General features: G+C 46.3%; 1 protein-coding gene across 1 annotated transcript; it reads left to right on the forward strand.

Annotated features, from left to right (window-relative positions):
• Window positions 1-821: 821 nt before the first annotated feature.
• Window positions 822-14,522, forward strand: LOC611716 (sialic acid-binding Ig-like lectin 14). The gene is made up of 4 exons (XM_038527994.1): window positions 822-1,214; window positions 1,440-1,718; window positions 2,112-2,160; window positions 14,231-14,522. The coding sequence occupies exons 1-4, from the start codon at window positions 968-970 to the stop codon at window positions 14,250-14,252; spliced, it is 597 nt and encodes a 198-aa protein (XP_038383922.1). The 5' UTR covers window positions 822-967; the 3' UTR covers window positions 14,253-14,522.
• The last annotated feature ends 293 nt before the right edge of the window (window positions 14,523-14,815 follow it).

Here is a 14,815-nt window from a genome sequence, read left to right on the forward strand (position 1 = left end):
TCCCTTGTAACTACTGTGGACCAAGTCACGTCTACCTGATGTAATTGTCCCTGAGAACTTACCTTCTGACAGAGGGGCAGACCCTGCCACCTGGCCCCTCAGCCTGGGAGCCTCTCCTTAGAGCTCCATCATGTGATAATGCATTTGCTTCTGATCTCTTCCAGCGCCCAGAGGCTCTGATGCCAGGGAGCTGGTCAGGTAGTGTTCTCTTCCCTGTGCAAACATGGTGCATGAGGAGGGGCGCCTGAGTGGCTCAGTCCATTAAGCATTTGTCTTCAGCTCAGGTCATGATCCCGGGTTCCTGGGATAGAACCCCACCTCCATCTCCCCACTCACTGGGGAGTCTGCTTCTCTCTCTCCCTCAGCCCCTCCCTCTGCTTGTGCCACCCCCCAAAATAAATAAGAAAAGAAAAGAAAACCTAAGGTGTATGAGAAAGGACTGCAGTTCTGGGGCCTTATCCCCCTAGACAAGCCTCTCACCATCTCAGTAGCTCACAGGCTCCACCTGCAAATGACAGAGAGGCGAGATGGGATGATTTAGCCCTCACCTCACCCCCCTACCATGGCCCCTGCTGCCCAAATTCCCCATCCATGGTGACCACAGCTCTGTCACACACTGCTTCCTGTTGGGGCTTCCTCGGCCTCACCCCCTCCTTCAGGGCATTTCCTTCCCTGACAGAGGGATCTACACCCACGTTCCTGCCCTGGTGGCTGCAGACATGCTACCCCTGCTGCTGCTGCCGCTGCTGTGGGGGGTAAGTGGGCCAAGGGAGGGGGGTTGGGCACAGGTGGGAGTGGGCTGGACCCACCGCCAAGCCTCTGTGTCCCCCAAGGGTCCCTGCAGGAGGATGCAGAGTATGAGCTCCGAGTGCAGGAATCAGTAACAGTGCAGGAGGGTCTGTGTGCAGACGTGCCCTGCTCTTTCTCCTACCCCTGGAGCTGGTGGTCTTTCCCTGGGATCCCATATATGTACTGGTTCCGGGATGGGGACAATATATACAATTCCCAGCCTGTGGCTACAAATAACCGAAGGATAAAGGTGAAGACAGAGACCCAGGACCGATTCCACCTCATCGGGAACCCCCCGGACAGCAACTGCTCCCTGAGAATCAAAGAGGCCAGGACGAGCGACCAGGGAGTCTACCAATTCCGAGTGGAGAGAGATAACGTGAGATATACTTACAGAAATAAGAAGCTGACCCTGAAGGTGGCAGGTATGGCAGTGGCCTCAGGAGAGGGCTCTGGGACCTGGAAACTCCCATCTTAGAACAGGAACAGGACACTGGAACATTCCCTGCTCCAGGTCTGGGGGCTAGGATGGTGGGAAGAGACATGCGGGCCTGGGGTCAGCTTGTGCCCTGAGGCCCTGGTCCCTCTCAGGGTCACACTCTGGGTCCCCACTAGCCCAGGGCCCAGGCACCTCCCTCTCTCCTCCTCAGCCCTGACACAGAAACCGGACATCCACTTTTTGGAGCCCCTGAGGTCTGGCTTCCCCCAAAACCTGACCTGCAGTCTGCCGGGATTCTGCGAAGGGGGAAGACCTCTCACCTTCTCCTGGGTAGGGGGTGCTCTGGACCGGCTGGACCCCCAGACCGTGTCCTCCTCAGTGCTGACCCTCACCCCGAGACTGCAGGACCATGGCAGCAACCTCACCTGTTGGGTGTCCCTGCCAGGAGCTCAGAGCACCGTGGAGAGAACCATCAGGCTCAATGTGTCCTGTGAGTGCTGGAGGGATGGTTGGATCCCTCAGGGCAGTGGGGGAAGGAGAGGTCAGTCCTGGAATCCTTTTTCTTTTTTTTTTTTTTTTTTTTTTTTTTTTTTAATTTTCTTATTTATTTATGATAGTCACACAGAGAGAGAGAGGCAGAGACATAGGCAGAGGGAGAAGCAGGCTCCATGCACCGGGAGCCCGACGTGGGATTCGATCCCGGGTCTCCAGGATCGCGCCCTGGGCCAAAGGCAGGCGCCAAACCGCTGTGCCACCCAGGGATCCCTGGAATCCTTTTTCTGAAGGAGATTGGGGGAAGCTGGAAAGCCCCATGCCTTCACTTAAGGAGCTCCTGTAAAGGGCGAAAGCCCACCCTGCGCCTCATCACATCTTTCGTTCTCAGACGCTCCACAATTGATGACCACCCACATTTTTTCAGGGAAACTACACAGGTAGGAAAGACACTCTATTCCCTGGGACTGTGATGGGAGCAGGGTCTGCCAGCACAGGGCTCAGGGCTTGGGGATGAAACCCTCCTCAGCCCCCGGGTCTGTACCTGCCCCTACTCACCTCACCGGTGTCTCCCAGGTGCACCCAGGATTGCTTCTGGCTGCTGCTGCTTCTTTCCTCTAGCCTGTGTGTGTTATGTATGTTTTATTTTAATTGAGTTCTAATCGACACATACCAGTGTATTGGTTTCAGGTGTACAACATGTTTTGGTATTTGTGTGTATTGCAAAACGGATCATCACAATAAGTCTACTTAACACCCCTCACCACAGTTACAAAGTTTTTTTTCTTGTGATGAGAACATCTAAGATCTACCCCCTTAGCAACTTTCAAATATACAACACAGCGCGATTAACTGTAGTCCCCGCGCTGCACGTTACATTCCGTGACTTACTGATTTTATAACTGGAAGTTGGTACCTTTTGACCCCCTTCCTTTTTTCATTAGCTTTAGAGTTTGTTTAATTGTAATAAGACAGATACAACATAACACTTACTGTCTTCACCATGTTTAAGGCTAGAGCTCAGCGGTGTGGAGGGCTTTCACAGTGTTGTGCAATGGGTCTGCAGAGCTCTCTCCATCTTGCAGAACCGAAACTCTGTGCCCATCACGCACCGACTCCCCAGCCCCTGGCAGCCACCCTTCCACCTTGTTCTGTCTCTGATTCTGACTGCTCCGGGTTCTGCTCCCTGCGCTTGAATTTCCATCTGCCCTCCTTCATCACTGATCTTTCCCATTCCCTGTAGCCCCACCCTGGACACCCACTTTGCTGGGCATCCTCATCCTGTCCCAAGTCTTCATCCCTCTCCTGTGTCTTCCACAACTTTCTATTCGGCCACAGATCTGCACATGTAGCTGTCTCTTGCTCATGCCTCTCAATTGTCCCTGCTTCTGCTACTTATCTTTAGGGGATGGTCTGGACAGGAGGCTAGATAACTCTTCTTCTCACCAGCTGCACTCCATGAGTCAGTGAGTCTCTAGAACTTCGTTTCCCAAATCATTTCTCTTTTCTTACCTTTGGCCCCAGACCCAGCTCCAATCTTATCCTGGACCCTGGACCATTGCCTCAGCCTCCTCCTCAGCCTCCTTGCCTCCTGTTTACTCTCTCTGGCACAGGTCCCCACTTGGCCCCAGCATGATCTTTCTAGACCCAGCATGATTCTGCATTTTCCCTATTCATATCCCCTGCTGCTTCCCAGTAACCTCAGGGCAAAGCCCAATGCCCTGAGCCTGGCACTCAAAGCTCCAAAATTTCTGATCCTGCCTTCTCTCCCACCCTGATCATGTCTCTTGTGCTCCCAGTCCTCCCTGCCAAATTATAGGTACAAGAGCGCTTCTCCTCATCTGCCAGCCTGTCTCCATTCTGGACACATCTCTGCCAGAGCTGCCCACCCACCTCTCACCCTCCCCACCTCAGTGCAGCCCTCTTCCTTCTTTTTTTTTTTTTTTAAAGATTTTATTTATTTATTCATAAGAGACAGAGAGAGAGGCTGAGACGCAGGCAGAGGGAGAAGGAGGCTCCCTGTGGGGAGCCCGATGTGGGACTCAATCCCAGGACCCAGTAATGAATATCTGAGCCACAAAGGCAAACACTCAACCACTGAGCCACCCAGGTGTCCCAGCCCCCTTCCTTCTGGTGGCCTGACTCAACCACCAGGGTCATTGCCCCTTCAGGCATGATTTGCCTACCTTAGCTCTTGTCACATGACCTGTCTTTTCACTGCTGGCTCTGTGGGAAGATGAGGAAGAGACAGATCTCTCAGTTCCACCCTCAAAGTGGTAAATCTCTTACCCAGTCCTGAAGACCCTGACCAACCACTTGTCACTGCCTGTCTTGAAGGGCCAATACCTGCCTCTGGTCTGCAGTGCTGACAGCAGCCCCCCTGCCATGCTAAGTTGGTCCTGGGAAGGAAAAGCCCTGAGCCCCTCCCAATCCTCAGCTCCAGGGATCCTGGAGCTGCCCCATGTAGGGTTTGAAGATGAAGGGGAATTCACCTGCCAGGCTCAGCACCCACTGGGCTTCCAGCACATTTCCTTCAGCCTCTCTGTGCAAAGTTGTAATAAGGTTCTGGGGGTGGACAGCCCGGTCAGGTGTTTGGAGTGTGGAAGGGCCTGGGGCTTGGGGACAGAACTTCATCCTCTGTACCCCCTTCTTCAGGAAGCCCCTCTTCTTGCAACTGTGTGATTGAAGAACAGGAGAGCTCCTGGCCCAGGTCCTCACCCTGATCAGAGGGGCCCTCATGGGGGCTGGCTTCCTCCTCAGCAGGTGCGTGGGCCTGTCCCTCTCCAGGGAAGTCTGCTGATGGGCCCCTGCACTCCAGACGGGGCTGAGCTGTCCCCCCACCCCCTACCTGTTGGAGTTGGAATTAAAGTGGCAGCTCTCTGATCGGAGACCTGTGTCAGTTCTGCAGGTGTGGAGGCCCCAGAGAGTGAGGCGGAGGGACTGACAGAGGCTTCCTTCTTCTCAAGACGGGAGTGACCTGGAGCCCAGGGGGCAGATATGGGGACGTCATAGCCAGCTTCTCTTTGGAACCTCTCAACCAAAACCTTCTCAGTTGTACCCCTGGGGGTTTAATTTGGGGAAGTGAATGAGTGATGACATGCCCAGGCCAACACCATCAGAAGAAGTTACTACTTATGTTTCCCGAGGAAATGTGGCGTGCCAGGCCGTGCAGGGCCACAGGGGATCTGTAAGCACCACGTTCTGGATGGGAGGCAGAAGCAGGTGCAGGGGAAGCCTTGCAGGAGCCTTTCCAGGGGTTTCTGTGGGAAAGGCAAGGCCTGGAGAGTTGTTCAGGATGAGCTAGTTTGAGTGATTCTGTGGGACTTTGGCCCATAGGGGTGGTTCTAGTTGTCTGGCCCCTGTCCTGGGTGATTTAGGGCAGGGGAGATTGTGGTCTAGTGTGTAAGTTAGAGACAGAGAGAAAAGGGGTATTTGTGGGACCCTGGCTGGGGATTGGTTGGTTTGATGTGAAAGATGTGCTCCTGGCAGAGCACTTTGCCATCTTGAAGAACTGGCTGATCCTAGGAGGGGTGGTCTCTCCCCGGACAGCAAGCTTTTTAAGATACAGGAAATAAAAAATCTGACTAATACACACCCCCACTGACGCCCCCCTGTTTCTGCCTATGCCAGACTCCATCTATTTAACCTGCCTCCCCTTTCCAGTACTGCCCACCCCACCCCTCTCGCCCCTCCCCCTCTCCATACCCAGCCCTGCCCCTGCCAAGGGAGTTGGGGGCTTACTTCCCGTGACCCAGAAGTTATCTGCTTAACCCCTGTGTTTCTGGTCTCCCAAACCTCCCTCTCAGTGTAGACATCAGTGCACGGTAAGTCAGGAGTACAGCTTTTCTTTCCCAGATGAAAGACGCCTACCTCCCAGTAATCGCTATAAACCCTTACATTTAATTACAAATGAAAGCTTTATTAAAAATGCAACATACAGGGGATCTCTGGGTGGCTCAGTGGTTTAGTGCCTGCCTTTGACCCACAGCGTGGTCCTGGGGTCCCGGAATCAAGTCCCACGTTGGGCTCCCTTCGTGGAGCCTGCTTCTCCCTCTGCCTGTGTCTCTGCCTCTCTCTCTCTCTGTGTCTCTCATGAATAAATAATTTTTTTAAAAAATGCAACATACAAATTGATTTTACTATTTAATGCCCATGTGGAAGTTTCTCAAGCAAAATTATATCTTAATCTTCTATTCTTTTTTGTTGAACATGTTCCAAAGAAGCCCTTCAGTTTATTGTGTTTCAAAGCCTAACTTAAATTGATTAAATAACCAAATCTAAGGAATGCAACTAGATGAATGTTTACCTATATGCACACCCTTGCTTCCACCACCAAGTTCAATGCACAGATTCTTTCCCCCTATCCCTGGAGGTCAGGACCTACCATTGAGGCAGGAGGGATGGGCAGTGGGCAGGCAGCTCCAGTGGAGATGTGCCAAGGATGGAGACAGGCTGGCAGATGAGAGGAAGCGCTCTTATACCTATAACTTGGCAGGAAGAACCAGCAGGACGATGGACATGACCATGGTGGGAGAGAAGGCAAGGTCAGAAATTTTGGAGACTTGAAGGACCTGGGTGGCTCAGTCGGTTAAGTGTCTGCCTTTGGTTCAGATCATGATCTCAGGGTCCTGGGATCAAGCCCCTTGTCAGGCTCCCTTCTCCCACTCCTTCTGCCTGCCTCTCCCCCTACTTGTGCTCTCTCTCTGTTAAATAAATAAGTAAAATATGAAAGAAAGAAAGGAAGGAAGGAAGGAAGGAAGGAAGGAAGGAAGGAAGGAAGGAAGGAAGGAAGGAAGGAAGGAAGGAAGGAAGGAAGGAAAAAAAGAAATTTGGAACCTTGAATGCCATGCTGAAAGTATTGGGCTTTCTTTTGGGCTCCTTCAAATCAACATGGTCACAGAAATACTGACTTCCTCTTTTTTTTTTTTAATACAGATCTGTACTGTCAGGTTTGTGCACTGTGTAAGTGGCCTCAAATGTTATATATTCTTTAGGGTCTGACTTCTTCCAGTTTTAAATTTTTCAGATTTATCCATGTTGTTACATGTATCAAAAATTCATTTTTGGTTTCAGTATGTTTTTGCTTTTATTTTTTTATTTTATTTAAATTAAATGAATTAACATATAGTGTACTATTCAGAGGTAGAGGTCAATGATTCATCAGTCTTATATAACACCCAGTGCTCATTACACTACCCAGTTACTCCATCCCCCCACTCCCCTCCCCTCCAGCAACCCTGTTTTTTCCTATGATTTAAGAGTCTTTTACAGTTTGTCTCCCTCTCTGATTTTGTCTTATTTATTTTTCCCTTCCTTCCCCTATGATCCTCTGTTTTGTTTCTTAAAACCCACATGTGAGTGAGATCATATGATAATTGTCTTTCTCTAACTGACTTATTTCCCTAAGCATAAGATCCTCTAGTTCCATCCATGTCATTGCAAATGGCAAGATTTTACTTTTTGATGGCTGAGTAGTAGTCCATTGTATAGATATACCACTTCTTTTTTATCCATTCATCTGTTGATGGATATCTGGGATCTTTCCCTAGTTTGACTATTGTGGACATTGCTGCTATAAACATTGGGGTGCAAGTGCCCCTTCAAATCACTACATTTGTATTTTTGGCTTAAGTAGTACCCAGTAGTGCAATTGTTGGGCTATAGTGTAGCTCTATTTTCAACTTTTTGAGGAGCCTCCATACTGTTCTCCAGAGTGGCTGCACCAGCTTGCCTTCCCACCAGCAGTGTGAGAGTGTGAGGTGGTATCTCACTGTGGTTCTGATTTGTATTTCCTTGATGCTGAGCAATGTTGAGCACTTTTCCATGTGTCTGTCACCCATTTGTAAGTCTTGTTTTTGCTTTTAATTAGTATTCCATGTGTGAACATCCTTCCAGTTGTTTATTCTAAAATACAATGACTGCATTTGTTTCCAGTTTGGGGCTTTTACTTATGATTTTGATATGAATTTTCTTTTCTTTTTTTAAAAGATTTTATATATTTATTTGTGAGATAGAGAGTGAGAGAGAGAGCACAAGCAGGGGGAGTAGCAGAGGCAGAAGGAGAAGCAGATTCCCCACTGAGCAGGGAGCCAGATGTGGGCCTCAATCCCAGGACCTCGGGATCATGACCTGAGCCAAAGACAGATGCTTAACTGACTGAGCCACCCAGGTGCCCCAATATGATTTTTCAATGAAAATAAGAAGGACCAGCACTTTTCTTCATGGTAGATATGGAATGGCTTCGTCATGATTTGGCATATAGTCAGCTACAGAGGATAGTATTCAAGAGTTCTCCAGAATACCCAAACGAATTCACTTTCCCACCCTCATGTTCATGTTTGAAACTCCTAATTTCACCACATCCAGTGGTTCCTCTTTTAGGTAGACCTCCAAATGAACAGAAAGCAGGGACTCCAACAGATCTATGTGCACCCATGTTCACAGCAACTTCATTCTCAACAACAAAAGCTGGAAGCAACCCAAGTATCCATCAGTGGATAAATGGATAAACAAAATGTGGTGTATGCACACAATAGAATATTATTCAATTGTGAAAAGGAAGGAAATTCTAATACAAGCTATAGCATGGGTGAACCTTGAGGATACTATGATAAGGGAAATAAGCCAGACACACAATAACAAATGCTGTATGATTCTACTTAGATGAGGTACATGGAGCAAAGTCATAGAAAAAGAAAGTAGAATAGTGATTGTCAGGGGCTAGAAGGAAGGGAAATACAGAGTTATGTTCATTGTTTACAGAGTTTCAATTTGGAAAGATGAAAAGTTCTGGAAATGGATGATGGTGATGGTTGCACAACAGGGTGAATGTACTTAATACCATTGAAATGTATACTTTAAAATGATCAAAATAGCTAAAATGGTTTTTTTGTGTTATGTTTACTTTACCAAAATAGAACATTTATTTTTTAAAAGACTTTATTTTATTTCTTTGTGTGAGAGACAGAGAATGAGCAGGGGGAGGGGTAGAGGGAGAGGAACAAGCAGACTCCCCACTGAGTGTGGAGCCTGATGTGGGGTTCAATGACTGCTGGACACAAAGCTCCAAGTGAGACTGCATCCCAGGATACTGGGATCATGACCTGAGCTGAAGCAGATGCTTAACCAGCTGAGCCACCCAGGGACTCTTTTAATGGGTCTTAATGAGAAATGTGACATATATTTCAGGATTTTATTTTTTATCTTCTCTCTTTGGGGAAGCCATGTCTTAAGTGCTTTCAGCTTATTTTTAAGTTTATTCATTGCATTTTGTAGCTTGTTTCTGACTTGGTTTTGAGTTGATCTTCCTATTCTATTTATTAAGAAACAAATTTTAGGGATGCCGGTGGCTGAGTGGTTGAGTGTCTGCCTTTGGCTCAGGACATGATCCCAGGGTCCTGGGATCGGTCCTGCATCGGGCTCCCTGCAGGGAGCCTGCTTCTCCCTCTGCCTATGTCTCTGCCTCTCTCTCTGTGTCTCTCATGAATAAATAAATAAAATCTTAAAAAACAAAAAGAAAGGAAACAAATTTTAGAAGACTTTGTTTCCAGCATAGTTAATCCTCAGAAAGCAGATGGTAAAATAGAAGTGGTCTCAGTACTGTTTTATATAACTGATACATTTGGATACACTTAGATAATTTTTTTTTACACTTAGATAATTTCACAATTATTTTAAACATCTGTAAGCAGGGAGTGCCTGGATGGCTCAGCCAGTTGAGCCTCTGGCTCTTGGTTTCTGCTCAGGTCATAATCTCATGGCCCTGGGATCAAGCAGATTCTGCTTCAGAGTCTCATTCCTCCCCCCGCCCCCCCCCGCCCCGCTCCTCCCTCCACTCAAATAAGAAATAAAATCTTTTTAAAAAACCTATGGGGCACTTGGGTGGCTCAGTCAGTTAAGTGCCTGCCTTCAGCTCAGGTCATGATCCTGGGATGCTGGGATGGAGCCCACCATTGGGCTCTCTGCTCAGCTGGGAGTCGGCTTGTCCCTCTCCCTCTATGCTCTCTCTTTGTTACTTAAAAGATAAATAAATAAAGTCTTTTTTAAAAACCCCAAAACCCAAGAGGACTGAGTTCAAAGAACTGCCATGTTGGTGAATCCATGCAGGTGCAGGAGAGTGCCATGCCTGGAGAGAACATGGAAGCTGCACGTCTTCTCTCCATACCTTGCCTTGTGCATTTCTTCTGTCTGGCTGTACCTGAGTACAGTAATAAGCGAGTAATCCAGCAAGTTAAATGTTAAATGTTTCTCTGGGTTCTGTGAGCCCCTCTAGCAAATTAATCAAGTCTGAGGATGAGTTCCTGGGAACTTCTGGTCTGTAGCCAGTTGGTGAGAAGTACAGGTAACAACCTGGATTTGCAACTGACATATGAAGGGGACTGTGGGGATAGGAAGGAGACTTGTAGGACCGAACCCTTAACCTATGGGATCTGATGCTATCTCCAGGGAGAAAGTCAGAATGGAGCAGAAGTGAATTCTCGGACACTGTGCTGGTGTCTGAGAACTGCTTGTTAGTCGTGGTGGGGGGAAACTCTTCCCCACGTCTACATTGGATTTGGTCTCAGAATACCAGAATAGATTGTTTACATTCATTTTTCTTGTACCAAGCCTTCAGAACTGGTGTGCCTCACCCTTATGGCACATTGTAGAGCCATTTACAGCACACATCCTTATAGCTACCTTTCAAGTGGTCAATTCACATATGGTGACAGGCTGCCATATTGGACAGCATGGCTCTAGAACATAACTCTACAGGTGGAATGCCGGGTCATGGTTCAGCACTTCCTCAGTTTATTAGCAGATGCTATTTTCCCGTAAAGCATTTATATCAACTTATATTGCAACAACCATTACTCCATACTTTCACTAACACTTGGTATTTTCATTTTTTAAAAAAGATTCTTATTTATTTATTTATTTATTTATTTATTTATTTATTTATTTATTTGAGAGAGAACGAGTGGGGAGAGAGGCAGAGGGAGAGGGAGAAAGAGACTTTCTACTGAGCTCAGATCCTGATGTGGGGCTCAATCCCAGGACCCTGAGATCACGACCTGAGCCAAAGTCAGATGCTTAACCAACTGAGCCACCCAGATGCCCCAACATTTGGTGTTTTCAGATACTTTAATATTTACCAATGAGGAGCATGTATGAGTACAATGAGTGTCCTCTTATGGTAGTATCTTAATTCTTGTTACTAATGAGGTAGAGTAGCTTTTCATTCATTTATTAGCTAATTGTATGCTAACTTTTATGAGGCACCTGCTCATGGGAGCCCATTTCTGTCTGTATTTTCTTATTCTTATGAATTTGTAGAAATTCTTATATTACAGACACTGATGGTTATATGCATTGTAAATTTCTTCTCTCACTTAGTGGCTGGTGATTTATTACTGCTGTTGTTCCATCTCTCATAAAACATTAAGTCTTCCATCCATCAGCACTTGGTTTGGGGCATGATATGAGCTAGGGATCCAATTTCATTTGACTGCATTTAGATCCCCAGTTACCCACATACAGTATTAAAAAGTCTATCTTTTTATCACTTCTTTGTATCTCCTTCTCTGTTATACAGGATGTTGCCTGTGGTTAGGGACTACTTCTAGCTTCCCTATTTTGCTCTATGGGTCTGTTGGTCTATCCCTGTGTCAGTACAACACCATCTTATTTTCTATAACATTGTAACATATCCTGATATCTTCCAGATTCCCTCCTTGCACGTTGTTCTTCATAATTGCCCTGGGTACACTTGGAAATTTCTACCTTAATATAAAATTTTAAGAGATGTTTAAAAGTTTTTGGGACGCCTGGGTGGCTCAGAGGTTGAGCATCTGCCTTTGGCTCAGGGCGTAATCCCAGGGTCATGGGATCAAGTCCTGCATCGGGCTCCCCTTGGGGAGCCAGATTCTCCCTCTGCCTGTGTCTCTGCCTCTCTCTCTGTGTGTCTCTCATGAATAAATAAATTCGGGATCATGCCCTGAGCCAAAGGCAGATGCTCAACCTCTGAGCCACCCAGGCGTCCCTGATTTTAAAAAATTTTAAGTAATCTCTGCACCTAATGTGGGGCTTAACCTCAAACCCTGAGATCAAGAGTCTCATGCTCTACCCTGAGCCAGCTAGGCACCCCTTCAATATAAATTTTATAATAAGGTTATCAAGTTCCACAAAAATCACCAGGGGGATTGGGTAATTATATTGCTCTGATTCTGCATATTAATTTAGATTCACTTGACATTAATACAATATTGGGTTTTTAAAATGATTTTATTTTATTTTTTAAATTTATTCGTGAGATCATGACCCGAGCCAGAATCAAAAGCCAGCTGCCCAACGGTCTGAGGCATCCAGGCCACCGTATGGCATCTTTTATTTTTAATTAAAAAAAAAAGATTTTATTCACCTACTTGAGAGAGAGAGTGAGATAGTGAGAGCACAAGCCAGAGGAGAGGCAGAGGGAGAGGGAGAAGCAGACTCCCTGCTGAGCAAGGAGCTCAATGCAGAGCTGGATCCCAGGGGTGTAAATTAGTGCAGTATGGAAGTTCCTCAAGAAATTAAAAATAGAACTACCATATGATCTAGTAATACCACTTCTGGTATATATCTGAAGGAAATGAAAGAACTAAGTCAAAAAGATATATGAACTCTTGTGTTCACTGCAGCATTATTTAAAGTAGCCAAGACTGGAAACAACTTAAGTGTCTATCCGTAGATGAATGGATAAAGAAGATGCAGTTTATACTTACATGATGGAATATCCTTCAGCCATAAAAATAAGGAAATCCTGCCATTTGTGACAACACAGATGGACCTCCTGGGGAGTATGCTAAGTGAAATAAGTCAGACAGAGAAAGACAAATACTATGTGATCTCATTTATAAGTGAAATCTAAAAAACAAAAAACAAAACAAAACTTGTAGATACAAAGAACACATTGTTGGCTGCCAGAGGCCAGGGGTGGGCAGAATGGATAAAGGAGGTTGTAAAGTAGAAACTTGCAGGGCACCTGGCTGGCTCAGTCAGAAGTACATGTAACTCTTCTTGATCTTGGGGTCATGAGTTCAAGCCCCATGTTGGGTGTAGAAATTACTAAAAATACAAATAAATAAAACTTGGGGGAGGAGTACAAATTCCCAGCTGTAAAATAAGTCCTGGGGATATAATGCACAGCATAGTGACCATAATTAATAATGCTGTATTGTATATTTGAAAGTTGCTAAAGGAGTAGATCTTAAAAGTTCTCATCACAAGAAAAACTGTGTAACTATGTATGGTGATGGATGTTGACTAGACTTAGTGTGGTGATCATTTTCCAATATATACAAATATTGAATCACTGTGTTGTACACTCAAAACTAATGTTTTTTAATAAATATTTTATTTATTCATTCATGAGAGACACAGAAAGAGGGAGGCAGAGACATAGGCAGAGGGAGAAGCAGGCTCCTCACAGGTAACCCGATTCAGGACTTGATTCCCAGACCCTGGGATCATGTTCTGAGCCAAAGGCAGACGCTCAAACTCTGAGCCACCCAGGTGTCCCAAAAACTAATGTTATACATCAAAAGTATTTCAATTTAAAAAATCTTTAAAAAGACTAAAAACAAACAAACAAAAAAATCCTCAAGCTGGGTACTTAAAGTGGTCCAAGATTTCTAGGCAGGGCTCCATTCACCTCCCAACATCTGGATAACAAATCCTTCATGATGAATTCCCTCTGCTGAAACACATAGTATGGCTTCATTTTTCATGATTGGTCCTTGGCCGATTAAATCTCAAGAGATAAAAATTATTAAGCATTGATTTCAAGCACTTTCATCATAAAACTCACAGCTAAATGGAAATAAAAAGCTTCCTGGGCAGCCTGGGTGACTCAGCGGTTTAGCGCCACCTTAGGCCCAGAGTGTGATCCTGGAGTCCAGGGATGAGTCCCGAGTCCCGAGTCCCAACGTGGGCTCTCTTCCTGTGCTCTCTTCCTGTGATGTTTGTTCTGGCAAGATTCCAATTAGCACTAGCCTCTGAAAACAGCTCTGCAAAAGCTAGCTCTGAGGCAATTGCCTCAAATTTGCCAGATAAGTACCAAGATTACGGTAATCACAAACAGGAGAAGCACCAGAATACAGATGTTTTGTGAGATTTTTTTTTTTTCTGATAGTAAAGCAGCTTGCTGTAACTGACCAGTGGCTCTGTCTGCAAGCACCTTTGAGCTTTCCACATTGGCTTTTCTATGCATGCTGTCAATTGGGTCATCTTGGTCATGGATCATCATGGCCAGATCTTTAAACATCTGATGGGCATCCAGAATGTCAGTATGCAGCTGCCAAATTGCCTTTTCTCACTCTTTAATAAATTCCGATCCTGCTCCGTGATGACCCACCTCATTCTCCTGGCTCTCTGTGTCTGGTCCCACTCCTGTGGCCATCAAACAAGGGGAGCTGCTCTCTCTTTGCCTCTCCTCTGCAGAGAGAGGAGATTCACCTCTCACTCTGGCTATACTCTTCTTTTCTTTTCCAGATCCGTTCCCTGCACAGCCTAGAAATCCTTCACAGCCTCAGAGAAGTCATTCAGGAGGCCATCTTTCTCAAGTTCTGGGTTATTCATTTGTTTCCCCAGCCAGCTGATTTGTGGAATATTGCAACTGTTGCAGATTTTCCTCTGGTTGCTTGAATCCTGCTTACTTCCTAGTTAGCTCATCAAATTCTTTATCAGGGACGCCTGGGTGGCTCAGTGGTTGAGCGTCTGCCTTTGGCTCAGGGCATGATCCTGGAGTCCTGGGATTGAGTCCTGCATCAGGCTCCTCCGCAGGGAGCCTGCTTCTCCCTCTGGCTGTGTCTCTCTTTGTGTCTCTCATGAATAAATAAATAAAATCTTTAAAAAAATTCTTTATAGAGTCATGGCTCAGCAGATCTGCTGCATGTGGTTGCAGTGGGTCTAGATGAAATCCTGGAGCTGAAGCTCAGAGGGCTACAGGTTTGGTACATGTCTAAGGGACTATAGGACATGATGAAGAGCCAAGACCTACTGCCCTTGCCTGGCATTCCCTGAAGCAGCCCCTGGACTGGACACAGAGACTGATGGGGAACTGGGAAGAGAAAGAGC

The sequence above is a fragment of the Canis lupus genome, chromosome 1, assembly GCF_011100685.1.
Source record: "Canis lupus familiaris isolate Mischka breed German Shepherd chromosome 1, alternate assembly UU_Cfam_GSD_1.0, whole genome shotgun sequence".
Classification (NCBI taxonomy): domain Eukaryota; kingdom Metazoa; phylum Chordata; class Mammalia; order Carnivora; family Canidae; genus Canis; species Canis lupus.